Below are 13043 nucleotides of genomic sequence, written 5' to 3'. Positions count from 1 at the left end.
GATAATTGCTTACTTTAATCAGTGTTTTATTTATTGCATGATTGTATGATTTTATAAACTTTAAACAGAATTAACAAATTAACCAAAGTTTACTTGGTCAATGATTAACAACAAATAATCCAAGCGATCATACTTATGCGACATGCGTTCTCCAATCTGTCAAGAAAGTAAAGATGGGTATGCGGATGCCAACTTTAAACACCTCCGATTCGGTTTGAATTTGGCGCCATAGTCAAAACTAGCCGCCGCGTTCTGATTGGCTCGGCACGTTGGAATATTAATGTATGCTGAGAAACATAAGCAATAGGGACTTTTTGGAATGTTTATTGTTGCGGTGGTGGCTACGCACGTGTTACATATCATTCAGTGGTTCGTGATGATAGCTGATCACTAGCTGCGCCGTAAGCCACAACACGTTGCACTTTGCGAACATAAGCGTTGTATATCTTCACAAAGAAATACGCGACGTACGAAACCATTTCGTCGTGGAAGTGGTAATTTAGCGAATTTTGACTCGACGTAATAAAAGTGATAAAACATCATAAAGCTCTGGTAAAATCGACGCGTGATTGAGGTAGTGAACTTAACTGTCGCAACGGTTATCAAATCAGTCAAAATTTTAAATGTTGCACTCCCACACTTTCTCAACTTTCTTTGCTAAGTTTGATCAGATGATTTTGGCCGCGTTCCGAAACTTCCTAAAAATACTAAAACGAACTGATCAGCTGTTACTAGATAAGCTTAAATTGAAATGGGCCTTAACTACATTCTCAACTAATTGGTTTGCACTGTTGTTGACTGAAAATGATGCTTTGTTTTCTATGATCTAAAATAATTCCATTTGTTTCTGCCAATCATTTTCTATGGGTGCGTAGGGATGTCATTTTAAAAACTAGATTTTTTCCTTGTTTCCCAAATGAATTCTGTAAAAATTCCATTAAAAACTGTGAAGCCCTGGCTAAAAAGGGCTCCTGTTTTAATGACAGGATTAAGGAACCGTAAGATCTTGTTTTATATGAAATTAAGGTTAAATTTAAGTTTAGTTGTGTAATCTTTGTTTTTAGACTGGTACCAATATTACAAACCAGGTCCCTATCCTATCACTGAGGAGAAACGAATAAACGCGGCTAAAAAGTACGAACTACATCCATCGGAGTACGAGCCCTATGTGGACGATGGAGAAGGATATGGCGATTACCCAAAGTTGCCACTTATATCATATGAGAACAAGGATCCGTTTTATCCTTGGGATGTTCCAGAATTGAAGAAAAACTTCAAAGAACCTGTAATTAACATTGACATTTTGATAATACACACATCATGATTTAATTTGCAGCTTCATGCTGATTTCGATTTGTTAAGGGAGGATCGGTATGATATTAATTATAAAAATTTGAACTTCCCACTGTGGATTTACTGGGCCCAGTTCTTTGGAGTGTTGGCTGGTTTTTTCTCTATTTACTTGACGGCCGAAAGTTTTAAAATGTTTCACCCCGTGATTCCAAAACAAATGCCAGCCAAGGGAAGACAACATTATACATTTGAAAAAGACTAACGTAGAAATCTGTAAAATTGTAATTTCACATCATAAGTAAATAAATTTTTGTTACATTAAAAATATATTTATTATAAAACAATATATACATATTAAACATTGTAAATTAAAAAAAATTGCTAATAATACTATTTATTAGAAAGACTAGCATCTTAAATTCACTATCAAAAATTGTATGTTACCTTAGTCTGTTCACATAATTATAGAATACATAATACCATCACAGTAAAATTGCTAAACGCCAACGTTGAAAAACAATTTAATGGAGCAGTCGCAATCCAATTTGGTACTTCCTATTTAGTTGGATACGGTCTGTCGGGCAGTCTTGGCGGGATGTTGGGTACCGGACGACTGAAAATCACCGTAACATTGTTCAGTTTCAATTTAGTTATCCTACTCAACACTTTTAATAACAGGTGAATATCGAATTTAAGAGATAAAATATTAAATTTTATCTATTCAATTATTATTACCACCTTAACCACCCTATTATGAAAGCTGTGTCTAAATCACTTAGTATAGCAACAGCAATGAGAATCACAACGAAGTGTAGTGTTAGTACGCTTAAAAAAAAAACAAAAGCGAAACCTCAACCACAGGCGGGTTAACATGGTTAACATGAAATGTGATAGGTTGTTAGTAGGGAAAAATAAAAACATAGCACTGCGTTGTATATCTATATTTACACATAACTACATAATATTAAAAGTGCAATGAATAATATTACTTGTGAATTTTTTTGTCTTTGCGGTTTTTATCGATTTCACACTACTTTTGCCAGTCCCAACCCACACCGCCGTTTTAAAACCTACCGGTAAATATCTACAACGTTCTCAAATGTATGCTACATTATATCTTTTTTAAATCTCAATTGATGCGATAACGTTAGGTATTACTTTTATAGTCGTAATAATATCCTATTATAAATATTTAACAATGCAATATTACAATATTTTTAAGATGACAATAATTGTAAAAACTTCAACAGAGACTATCAGTAACTTTAAGCATACTATGGAGATATATGAAAGAGTTATTTTTATTTTTAAACTATGATGTTCAAGAAATGTTGATGCTCAATTTGATGCGCGTCATAATTTTCTGAACAACTTTCATCAAACACAAAAATACTGTATATCAAATTCCAGTCATTCTGGGACCATTAATAACGGTTGCGGGAGAAAGCAAAGCACCACGTCCCACAATTGGTTTTAAAAATCGTTAGGCCTAAGAAATTCAATTCAAGAAACTGATATTAAATTACATTGTAATTGACTGTTTCAAAATATGGGATGGGCAGCCCTCAGGAAAATTTCAAAAGAGACAAGTTATAAGTTATCGATATAGAAATCCATCAATAATATGCCGGGTGGTGTCATTTTAAATTTTGCAGCCGGACAAAATAAAAATTAATTTCCGCCGTTTTTAGGCAGTGTTTTGTCCTTGAAGAAATCTTAATAACCGAATTCCAGAAAAACGAATAGTTTCAAGCATACAGGGTTTTTGAAAAATGAACACATTGACTGAATTTTTTATGTGTCAATGGTTTTATTTTTGAATTTTAAGAAAGAAATGAACTTAAATGAGTTTAAGACTCCTTTTAAAAGTAGTTTCCATGAATTCTACTTCATTGATCATGAGTTATAACGGAACATTTGAAATTTCCTTTCATTTTTCTTTAACCACTATCTTTAAATAACAAATTGTTGTTATACACTTTTCTTAGTACTCGTTACCCTGCCAACATAACAGACTTTAACATTTTAAAGTAAAGTACACACATTTTTATGAAAATTTGAATGTTTTAGAAATAACTTAAATTTATTTAAAATGATTTTTATTTCGGAAAAGTTAAGAGGGGAATTTTAAAATAAAATATACAATTAAAGAAAGGGGCAGATTTCTTCAAAGAGTTCTACGCACAAAATCAACTTCATTAACAGCGTAGTATCTACAAATTATTTACAGAATATTTAATACAACAACACATTCAGCAATATTCCGTCCGCCTGTAGAATTTAAATTTAATCCAAAATTAACTTATAATCTAGTTAGAATAAATTTTTATGTAGAAAAACTTGTCTAAATAAAAAAACAGCATTTACTAAATGAGGTACCATTCGTTAAGTTGACTGGTCTGCTCCAGACAAATAAGACGCCCTTCACAAATTTTTCCGAAACAAAAAATAAGATCTACTGGGCAACGTTTTACAATATCCAAAGCGACGTCCTTCATACTACAAATGAAACTGCTATGAGGAAGAACTTTTTTGTGTGCGTTACTTGAAAATGCACATTGACTCTAAACTATGTGTTCATAAATCTAATTCATTCTAGAGAGTCGTCAGTTAAAGGTAACTTTGGAATGTTTTAGTATGGAATAATTATCTTTAATGAAAACATTTTGGCGACAATGAAACACGGGGAAGGTTGTGTACAATTGCAGTAGAGCAACTAGTCTCCTTCTCGTGTTGGTTTCCATTGGCACCAGCAATTGCCCCTAAGTGTTAACATTGCTATTATAGTACACTGATTATGCATCACAAACTAAGGTGGTCTTATCTAAGTTAAATGATATGTTAATTGAAACCAAATTAGTAAACACAAGTTTAGCACATTCAATATAACAAGTGCTTAACACGAAGAAGCTCACAGGGACACTTCATAGAAGTCGCACCAAAATGATAAAGCACAACGCGCTTTCGTGTTAGACGACGGCGACGCAGAGAACACAAGATAGGTTTTAAAAACAATACGTTATATTTACTTAGGAAACTTGAAGGCGTTCGACAATTCGTTGACTGCGGCTTGAGTAACAGCCCGACCTACAGCCATCTGCACTTGTTGCGGAATCTGCACGCCTCCTTGTTGCATGCGGCTGTTAAAGACCAAATAAGAGAACTCTTAGCCCCAAAGTCAATATATATTTCCTTTGTTTCGAACGAGACTTTGAGGTTTAAATATTTTGAATTTAACTATCTGTGCCTGAACGTTAGCAATGTCAAACCGCCACATCGAAAATGGAAAATAGGTGTCAAAGTCTGCCAAAAAATAAATGCAAAGGCGGAAAGATCAGTCGAAAAAGCGGAGTTAAATTTTTAAACATAATTCAAACTGATGGTGAAAAATTTTTTAAGGATGACAAACTTTCCCGCCTCTACATTACTAATGTGTATTAGAAAGGAATACCAACAAAACAAAGACGTGACAAGCGGAATTCAAGAATACCTCCGGAAGAATAAAAGGGGGAGATACTGCTGAAATTTTTCGTATACCTTTGAATGAAACTATTACACTGGCAAGCAAAAAATTTAAGTCACTCAAGTGTGTCTAGTAGACAGCGAATTATTTGCTTTCCAACAAATGCGGATGGAGGTATTTGTTATCTGTGGGTTATTGTGAGGGCGTAGTGGCAACTTTTGATGAAATAACACAACTTCAGCCTAATTAAAGATTCGTGCCTTAGGTACTTTTAAACTTACTGTTCATTTATCTCCATAAAACTTATGATTGTTTGGTGTATTTTAGTTCTAAGATGTATTTAACTAAATGCCATTAGATCCTATTGTTTTGGCTAGAATTGTAGCATTAATACAAGGTGCTCGAGGAAAACGGAAAACTACAAGAATTGTTGGTAGCAGTCTATGTGCTAGATGAAATGAGGATCCGGTCGAGGAAGCATCACTAACCAAAGGGATAATAGATTTTTGGTGTCCTCAAGATTGCGGAATAGAACAGAATGGAACAAGGTATTTTTTTTAGAAAGTATAGAGGAGACCCCGAGAAAGATATGCGCCAGGTTCTACTGATGAAAAAGTTCCACATGGTGGTGGTTCGGTTATGGTTTGGGCGGGAATCAGTTCGGAAGCACGCACAGAGTTGGTTTTTATAAAGAATGGCTCTCTGGCAGCTCACAGGTACATTACGGAAATTCTGGATAATCATGCTATGTCTTTAATGATCACTATGAGCGAAGAGACGGTATTTTTATGCCCACACCGCCAGAATTGTCACTCAATAGCTGGATGATGTGGGATGACTCGGTTTGATTGGCCAGCGCTCAGTTCAGACATGAATCCCATCGAACATGCGTGGGATGAGATGGGACGACCTATTCAAAGACATATACTAGGTCCAAGAAGTGCCCAAGAGCTGAGGGAGGATTAAATGTTAAATTCAGTTAACCCAATAGAGTAGGGTGGATAATTTGTCACCTACTCTATTGACTATCCGTTATACATTTTTTTTCCTAAAAAAATTGCAATTTTTGAGTGACCTAAATTTTATGCTCGCCACTGTAATAAAAAATTACACAAAAGAATTATATTTTATCCAGTTTTGGTAGGCAAGAAACAGAAAAAATTGTTCCGCGCGGTGTGGCACCACAGTAGCGAAATCAACATAGAATTAAATGAAGTTTTTTGAAAATTCAACATTCAGGCTGACGCCATAGCCCAATTTGTTGTCATAGCTGAGCTATGTCTAGGAAATATATAATTTCTAATGACGATAAATTTTATCACAATCATTATAATTTTACACATTAATTTTAAATTAGCAAAGCAAATTTGAAGCCAAAAAAGTTAAGTCATATTCTCAAGTTCATGGTAGTCCACCACCGATTAATATAAACTATAGTCACTTGCTTATGTTTTGAGAGACAACCACATGTCACATGTGGGAGACCGCAAATGCCAGTCTGTCCAGCCTAAAACTGGCAAACGCAATTAAAATACCCAAGTTCTACACGCTCGAGTTTTGCAAATCCAATTACCAATACTGTTGTAGCACATAATTTACATTTAAGTTCTATATCTGCTGACAAAAATAATATAAACCATAAATGGAGCGTGTAGAATATCAACATCAGATGTAACAACAATAAAATACAAAGATTCCAATTTCCTAAGGTTATGTTTGAAAAAAAAAAAAAAACTGAGATTGAAATGTGTAACAAACAAAGGGATTATTGAACGCCCTTAAAATACACTGTGGCGTTATTTTGGAGAGCAGTTTCTTAACGCCTCCTGAAAATAAAACCACAACTTCAAAATGACTCTCGACACTCAGCTAGAACTACTGAACAAACGCAAGATGTGAAACGAAATCATTTAATTTTTTAAAAATACGTACGTGGGGATCAACGGAGCAGGCAAGGCTCCCCCTTGAGGACGCCCAGGCGGCATAGGCGGTGCTCCCCCACCCGGTCTGTTGGGAATGGCCGGGGCTGGTCGACCTGAGCTCGGCGGTGGCGGCGGCGCCCTAGACCCTAAAGACCCTATAATAACACTAGTATTATTACGACTTTAACAAATTAGTGAACAACCTACCGCTTTGCCCGACCACGCCCATCTGCGGAGTGGGTTTTCTCGGACCTCCAGGACTAGGCGGCGACAGCCGAGGGTTCTCTAGCCCACTTGCGAGCCAATCATTTTTGACGGGGGGCGGTACGGGCGTGGAAACTGTCGCCATAGACACATCCCCGATAATTCTAAGAGCCTCTTTGCAGGCGTGGTACATGCGCATCATCTCTTCGCGCTTCTGAGCCTCTTCCGGTGCCTCTTCCATCATTTGAGACTGGTCGCCGCTGGCGTATATGTGAGCCAACAGCTCTCCATTGATAAAGTCTTTACAATTATTTATTATCATGTGCATGACAGTTTTGGGAACGAGGTCTCGCGTTGTCTTAGTAACAATCCTCATGTAGCTATCTACCAGATTTCTGATTGTTTCCACTTGACGTTCCAGCTGAGGATCCATTGAACTAGACGAACCACTTTCATTAGAACTCTGAAATTGGCGCTGTTAGTCAACACGTTTCCAACAAAATGCAAGAACCGACCTCCTCGCCATTTAACTGTTCAGTTTGCTTTTCGGGATAAACGCCGGCTCGCAAAAACGATGCCTTCCAAGAGTCCACCTCGTCCAATGTTTCGCAACTCAACTCCAACTGTTTGTAATCCTAAAGACATCGAGCCGGTGTAGAAGATATTTTTTTGTCTGACATAAATTAGAAGTTCTCGGTTTAGAAATTGTCAATGAAAATTTAAACCAAGTGCTTAGTTCATCATAGATTAAGTCTAATTGTGTACTATATAACAAATAAAAAGATTTTACTCACTCATATAATACATCTTGAAAAATTGTTCCTTTGCTTTGCAATGTTTTCAATTTAACCAAATAGGGAATCAAATATATTTTTTCGGACGCAAAATTTCAAATCAATTAATGCAAATCGCACAACACAACTGAACTGTTATTATAGTATTTTCGCAGGCGGGCCTAACCTTATACACATTACGACCATCGGGGTTGAAGAGGGCAAACATGTGCCGCCTCGACATGAACCCCTGCTCGATATCCCTGAGTTTGAGTCCGTCCAGAGGCAACATGTATTTCTTTTCCCGCTCCTCCTCGTCCTTGTACCAAGAGATGCTCTCAGACGTGAGTACGAACCAGTAATCTCGGGAACCGCCCTTCATGATACCCAAATTATGGATGCACATGTAACCTTTGCGGATCACTTGATTACCCAATGTGCCGCGCGATCCTTTCGCGGCCGCCGCCTCCGATTGATTTTGAGCGCTGAAATCGGAAACATTTAGATATCAACGTGTTACTTTTAGGTGGCGATCTCACTTCGCGAAGCCAATGAAATCCTCGTGATTGGTATTCATATAGGCCAATTCACAATCGTTTAACAAACAAATTTGCTCCTTGCAATACTGTTCCCTTTGTCGGATTTGAGTCGTTATGATGCGTTCCACTTCCTCTCTCAAACGGGGGTATCGACTCATCTAAGAAGCGCAAATGTGACCAAAATGATAAATTTACAGTAATCTTAGACTTACCCGGTCAGTACACATCCTCACCACATTAGACAATTCAGTAACCACCAGATCTACACATTTTAAAGAAGGCTCCTTTAATCTCGATATTTGCTTCTTTACGATGGCTTCGAACGCCATATCGGGAGTGAAAAGACCCACCTAGAATTCGAAAATTGAACAACCCCCTTTGGACGAGGCTGTTGCCCAGTTTACCCTGATACCATGGATGTTCCGAATAGCAAACGCAATTTCTCGCCTCAACTCCTTCTCGTCAAACTCCATCTTAACTATTTCAAATGGGAATCTTTCGTGGAACAACCTATTAATTTTAGCACCCCCAGACAATTCGTTTGTATTGATCTGTGCTGAACCGGATCCCTCTATGGTCCTCTCGAAGTCAGTTTGCAACTGCTGTATCATTCTTTAGAAAAAAATTGTATTTAATGTCAGAAAACGTAAAAAAAGGCAAAACATTTTCAAGATTACAAATTTTGTGTAACGAAAACTATTTCACAAGTGTCGTCACCTATGTATTTAGTAACAAACACAACAGTAAAAGAATGTAATGGCCTTACTGTAACATTGCTTTTGTTTTAATCGCTGGATCGTCGGGTCGGAAATGTTTAAATTGATCGACATCTTTCTCAAGTTGCAGCAGCTGTTTCTGAAGTTTGTCTCGTAAACCAGGCAGCGTATCGCGAATGTGATTGGTCAATTGTTGATTGAGAACCCTCTGCAAATAAGGGGTACCCAGGCGGTCAGCAAGATGCCGGTAAGATGGGTGGCTAAAACATAACTCCATAAACTTTTCATTACTAGCGATGTTTTGCAGTATACCTCAAAAAGAACTGCCTCTCGGCTGCCAAAGCGGCTTTTATATCCTTCCTGCCTTCTATATCTTTCTGAGACCGGTTCACCACCCCTATATAACCCCTCCTTAGGGGCAAAAGCTTGTTTTCCAAAATGTCTCTAGCATCAGTACCCTCGTCCATCAAATCAAGCTTGGTTATTACTCCTATTGTTCGTATGCCCTGTGGGTCAACCTCTTTGGCTAATTTAAGAGCATCTGAATTTGCCAAATCTGTGTTTGCCGGGGTAACGGCCAATATAAGGCATGAATCTCGCTTGATAAATTGCAAAATCATGCTTCTGATTTGCTGTTCAATGTCGATGGGCTGATCTCCAATTGGAACTTTGGTAAGACCCGGCAGATCAATCAATGTTAAATTCAACACTGAAATGTAACATTACGCACTTTATGACAAGTGGGAATTCTTTGAATGTACTTGCCATTCGGGGAATACACCCTCAGGTTAATAGGTATATTGGATATTCCTTTGTTACTGCCTGTAACCCTATCAGTTTCCGCTTCAATCTCCCTACGTACTTCATCAAAATCAACGAATTTCTTTCCCTTACAATGTAGGAACTCGGCACACTCTAAATAATTATGCAAGAAAAAAGTACAAAATGTAAAAGATCGCATTAATTATCACATATAATTATGGCAAATCTCGTTTCTGGATAGCTTTGAAAATTTTGCAAAATTACTTACTTATTCAGGGCAATTCAGAAAAACCAGACATTTTGTCATTTCAGCAACATCACCGGCTAGGTTTTTTAAAAATATGAACTTGAACTCTTTACCAATTCTAAAGAACACTTGTTATCGAAGAGGTAGCAGTTGTCCTAATTATATTCACAAAAAAAAGAAACCAGTAATTTCTCAATTCTAGATGTTTTTTTTATATTAATAATTTTGGGAATTTTGGGATTTTTTTGTCAAAGTTTAATTTTGTTTGTAGTTTAGAAAGATTATTATTTTTACGATATTTTTGTTAGGTTTGGATAGGACTGTAAAAATGTTGAGTAGGAATTTAACAACCTTTGCCACTAAGGATTGATAAATATCCAGATCGAAAATTTATAGCCAATATGTGGAATGAATACCCCAAATCCCGTGTTGTCTTCAATTCATCAATATATTCTAAACTTAAATTTTTCTCTTGCAAGGTTGAATTTTTCTTTTATGTCCATGTTTGCATTCTCTTGTCTTTAATCAGTTTTTGGAAATATATATTTTTTGGCTGCCACAATATCTATATCTTCGACACATATATTTGAGTTGTATTGTAAGCAATCTGTTATTGGTTTGGTTATTAATTATCAAATTTCCCAGTCTGCTTTTCTATAACTTCTAACAGGTGAGATGCATGGCAAGGGTTTTTTTGGTGGGCGTTTCTGTGGTTGATTATCCTCATTGTGGAAAAGTGGTTACTGGCAGGACTTTCAAATAGCATTGAATGTGCTAATTCACTGCTATATATAGTTAAATATACTACATTAAGGTTTGGTTAGGGGATTGCAATAGGCTCGCAGGGCAGTAATTTAATATTATTTGGATATTATTTATGATGAAGTCTTTTATGTGTTATGTGTTGGAGAGCATTTATCGCAAAAAGTGTAAAGATTTTGTAAGTGTTACATTAATGTTATCATGGGTTTAAGAATATAGGTTAATTATGTTTAGTCCTATTATTTTGATTATATGTTAAATTTGGTTATCATTAATTGTTTTAATCTGCAACAATATTGTTTTTTACACAGGTTGCTACCTGTCTTTAGCGATCATCTACATTCTGTCTAATGATTTTAGTTAGATGAGTTCATTGAAAAATGTTTCCCAATCAAGTTTCATTTAGAAGGATTGTGTCCCGGTCTTCATTCCTGCTATTTTAATTATGATCTTTAATCTTTTAACCTCTATACATGATATTATTCTTTACAAATGTTGCTGATTAAATAGTAAAGCTCTGATGTATTAGAATAATTGCTTCTTAGGTTCAATTCTAATTTAAATAAATAAAAAATAAAATTTTAAATGACAAACTTATATAAACTTCTTTGTTTAAATGACTTTTGCAGGAAGAAAAAACTATTATTATTCCAATATTGGTAAATTTTGGATTACTTCCAAATCATCTCACCTGTGTTTCCATTAATCAATTGCAAGATCAATGGTCGACGGGTTACAATCCCTGAACCCCTTGGTAAAAAATCCCTAAAATGTAAAAGCTGTTATGTGAAAAAAGTCGTCATTAATAAAATATTTAGTTGAAGATATAATTTTCATTATTATCATCATTATCATTGTCAAAAGCCCATACATTCGGATAAAAATTATATGATTCTGAAAAACGCAAAACCTGTGAATTTCTGTGAAAAGAAAACAAAAACATAGCTGTCAACACTATAATAAGGTCAAATTAAAAACGGCTTTTTTATAAAGGCGCGTTAGACAATAAGACCAAATCATTAAACACTTACTTGCCGACAAAATTCTCCAAAACGGAACTTTTTCCTGCCGATTGTCCGCCCACTACTGCAATTTGTGGCAGATCTAGGGTCATATGAACCCCCAACGAAGTAAAGGCATCTTGCAGCTTGTTGACAATGGGAATGAGTTGTTCCATCCCCGTGTTTCCTGCCATTTCTGACGGGGGGGCTCACTCTTATATTATATAAAAACAAACCACCGTCAGGTTTTTAAGTTTTAACAGAACATGGCTGATTGCGAACTAGCGCAATACTTTGGATTGACACAATACGGGACAGAGCGCATGACTCATGCGAATCTAAACAAAATCGTTAGGATTAAAAAATAAAAATTTTATATTTAAAGCAAAAGGACTTCCTTGTGGATAATGTGTTTAAATGAAATATAATTAATGGTTGATTCAAATTTTATTTAATATTAACCCATTAGCCGAATAAATTTAAAAAATGATTTTTAAAAAAAAATTGATCAATAAAATAGCGCAAGCGCCAACGGACGACCATTTTATTTAGTAAAGACGTGCTAAAAATTAAAATTCGTTTTTTCCGTGTTTTTCCTAATGTTGGTTGCACTGGTAACAAAATATTTTCGTCAGTTGTTCTTTTGTCAAATAGAAAAATAGCCGTTTGGTGCAGACACATTCAAATCCTAAAGTGAACTAAAGTACTAAAATCTCTAAAGCCAAAATCAACATCAAATAAAAGCCGTTTCCACCATAACTTCGGTCCATGTAGCTACTTGCCTATGTTGATAAGGCTTTTTTCAACCCAACATCAAGTAATGTCGAGAAGAAACACTAAATATGCGCATGCTCAAGTCTTACGGCTTACAGTTCGTCAATTCGACGGTTTGCAGTTTCGATATTGCACTTATTCGGCAGTATTTTGTCAAAATATTCTCAGATCCCATTACATTTTCAGAGCAAAAAACCAGTTAAGCCAACACTGCGCATGCGAAAGTCTTAGAGTTCGTCAATTTGACAGTTTGCAGTTACGATATGGCACTTTTTTGGCGGGATTTTGTCAAAAGAGAAAACGTGTTTCAAGATCGCTGCTTAGAAAGAAAATTGTGTTAGGTGAATTAGTATGTAAAGCTTATTAGAGTCTATTAACCTTTATCAATTAGAATTGAGGTATAATAGCTATTACGCATATTTAACATTTAATGGGATTTCCTTATATTAGCCCTTATTAATAGAAAGAAATTTCATGAAATAAGCATTGGGCGTATGACTTACGGTATGTTAAAAGTTACTCCGACAATGGTATCTATGATCTGTGATAAATGAAACAATGATTACTGACTGACGTTATTAAAGTCA

The 13043-nt window shown here is 35.9% G+C and overlaps 2 protein-coding genes across 2 annotated transcripts; one reads left to right on the top strand and one right to left on the bottom strand.

The window, feature by feature from the left end:
* Positions 1-672: 672 nt before the first annotated feature.
* Positions 673-1618, top strand: LOC132700718 (NADH dehydrogenase [ubiquinone] 1 beta subcomplex subunit 8, mitochondrial). Its single transcript, XM_060668219.1, has 3 exons — positions 673-998; positions 1065-1285; positions 1337-1618. The coding sequence occupies exons 1-3, from the start codon at positions 917-919 to the stop codon at positions 1553-1555; spliced, it is 522 nt and encodes a 173-aa protein (XP_060524202.1). The 5' UTR covers positions 673-916; the 3' UTR covers positions 1556-1618.
* An 84-nt stretch (positions 1619-1702) lies between these two features.
* Positions 1703-11997, bottom strand: LOC132700715 (dynamin). The gene is made up of 14 exons (XM_060668213.1): positions 11713-11997; positions 11373-11446; positions 9676-9825; positions 9223-9619; positions 8961-9170; positions 8599-8806; positions 8407-8544; positions 8195-8352; positions 7843-8140; positions 7398-7517; positions 6886-7345; positions 6689-6833; positions 4323-4433; positions 1703-1906 (listed from the first exon to the last, which is right to left on the bottom strand). The coding sequence occupies exons 1-14, from the start codon at positions 11874-11876 to the stop codon at positions 1849-1851; spliced, it is 2691 nt and encodes an 896-aa protein (XP_060524196.1). The 5' UTR covers positions 11877-11997; the 3' UTR covers positions 1703-1848.
* Between the last annotated feature and the right edge of the window lie 1046 nt (positions 11998-13043).

The sequence above is a fragment of the Cylas formicarius genome, unplaced genomic scaffold (assembly GCF_029955315.1).
Source record: "Cylas formicarius isolate icCylForm1 unplaced genomic scaffold, icCylForm1.1 PGA_scaffold_4__25_contigs__length_36172078, whole genome shotgun sequence".
NCBI lineage: Eukaryota > Metazoa > Arthropoda > Insecta > Coleoptera > Brentidae > Cylas > Cylas formicarius.
Note: the sequence above shows the minus strand (reverse complement) of the source record. Positions and strands in the feature narration are given on the sequence as shown.

Coding starts and splice junctions, on each gene's coding strand:
- LOC132700718 (XM_060668219.1), top strand. CDS start 917: ATGAATTCTGTAAAAATTCCATTAAAAACTGTGAAGCCCTGGCTAAAA. Junction 999..1,064: donor AATGACAGGATTAAGGAACC/GTAAGATCTTGT, acceptor CTTTGTTTTTAG/ACTGGTACCAATATTACAAA. Junction 1,286..1,336: donor AGAAAAACTTCAAAGAACCT/GTAATTAACATT, acceptor TTTAATTTGCAG/CTTCATGCTGATTTCGATTT.
- LOC132700715 (XM_060668213.1), bottom strand. CDS start 11,876: ATGGCAGGAAACACGGGGATGGAACAACTCATTCCCATTGTCAACAAG. Junction 11,447..11,712: donor TTGGAGAATTTTGTCGGCAA/GTAAGTGTTTAA, acceptor TTTACATTTTAG/GGATTTTTTACCAAGGGGTT. Junction 8,141..8,194: donor GATTTCATTGGCTTCGCGAA/GTGAGATCGCCA, acceptor TTCCGATTTCAG/CGCTCAAAATCAATCGGAGG.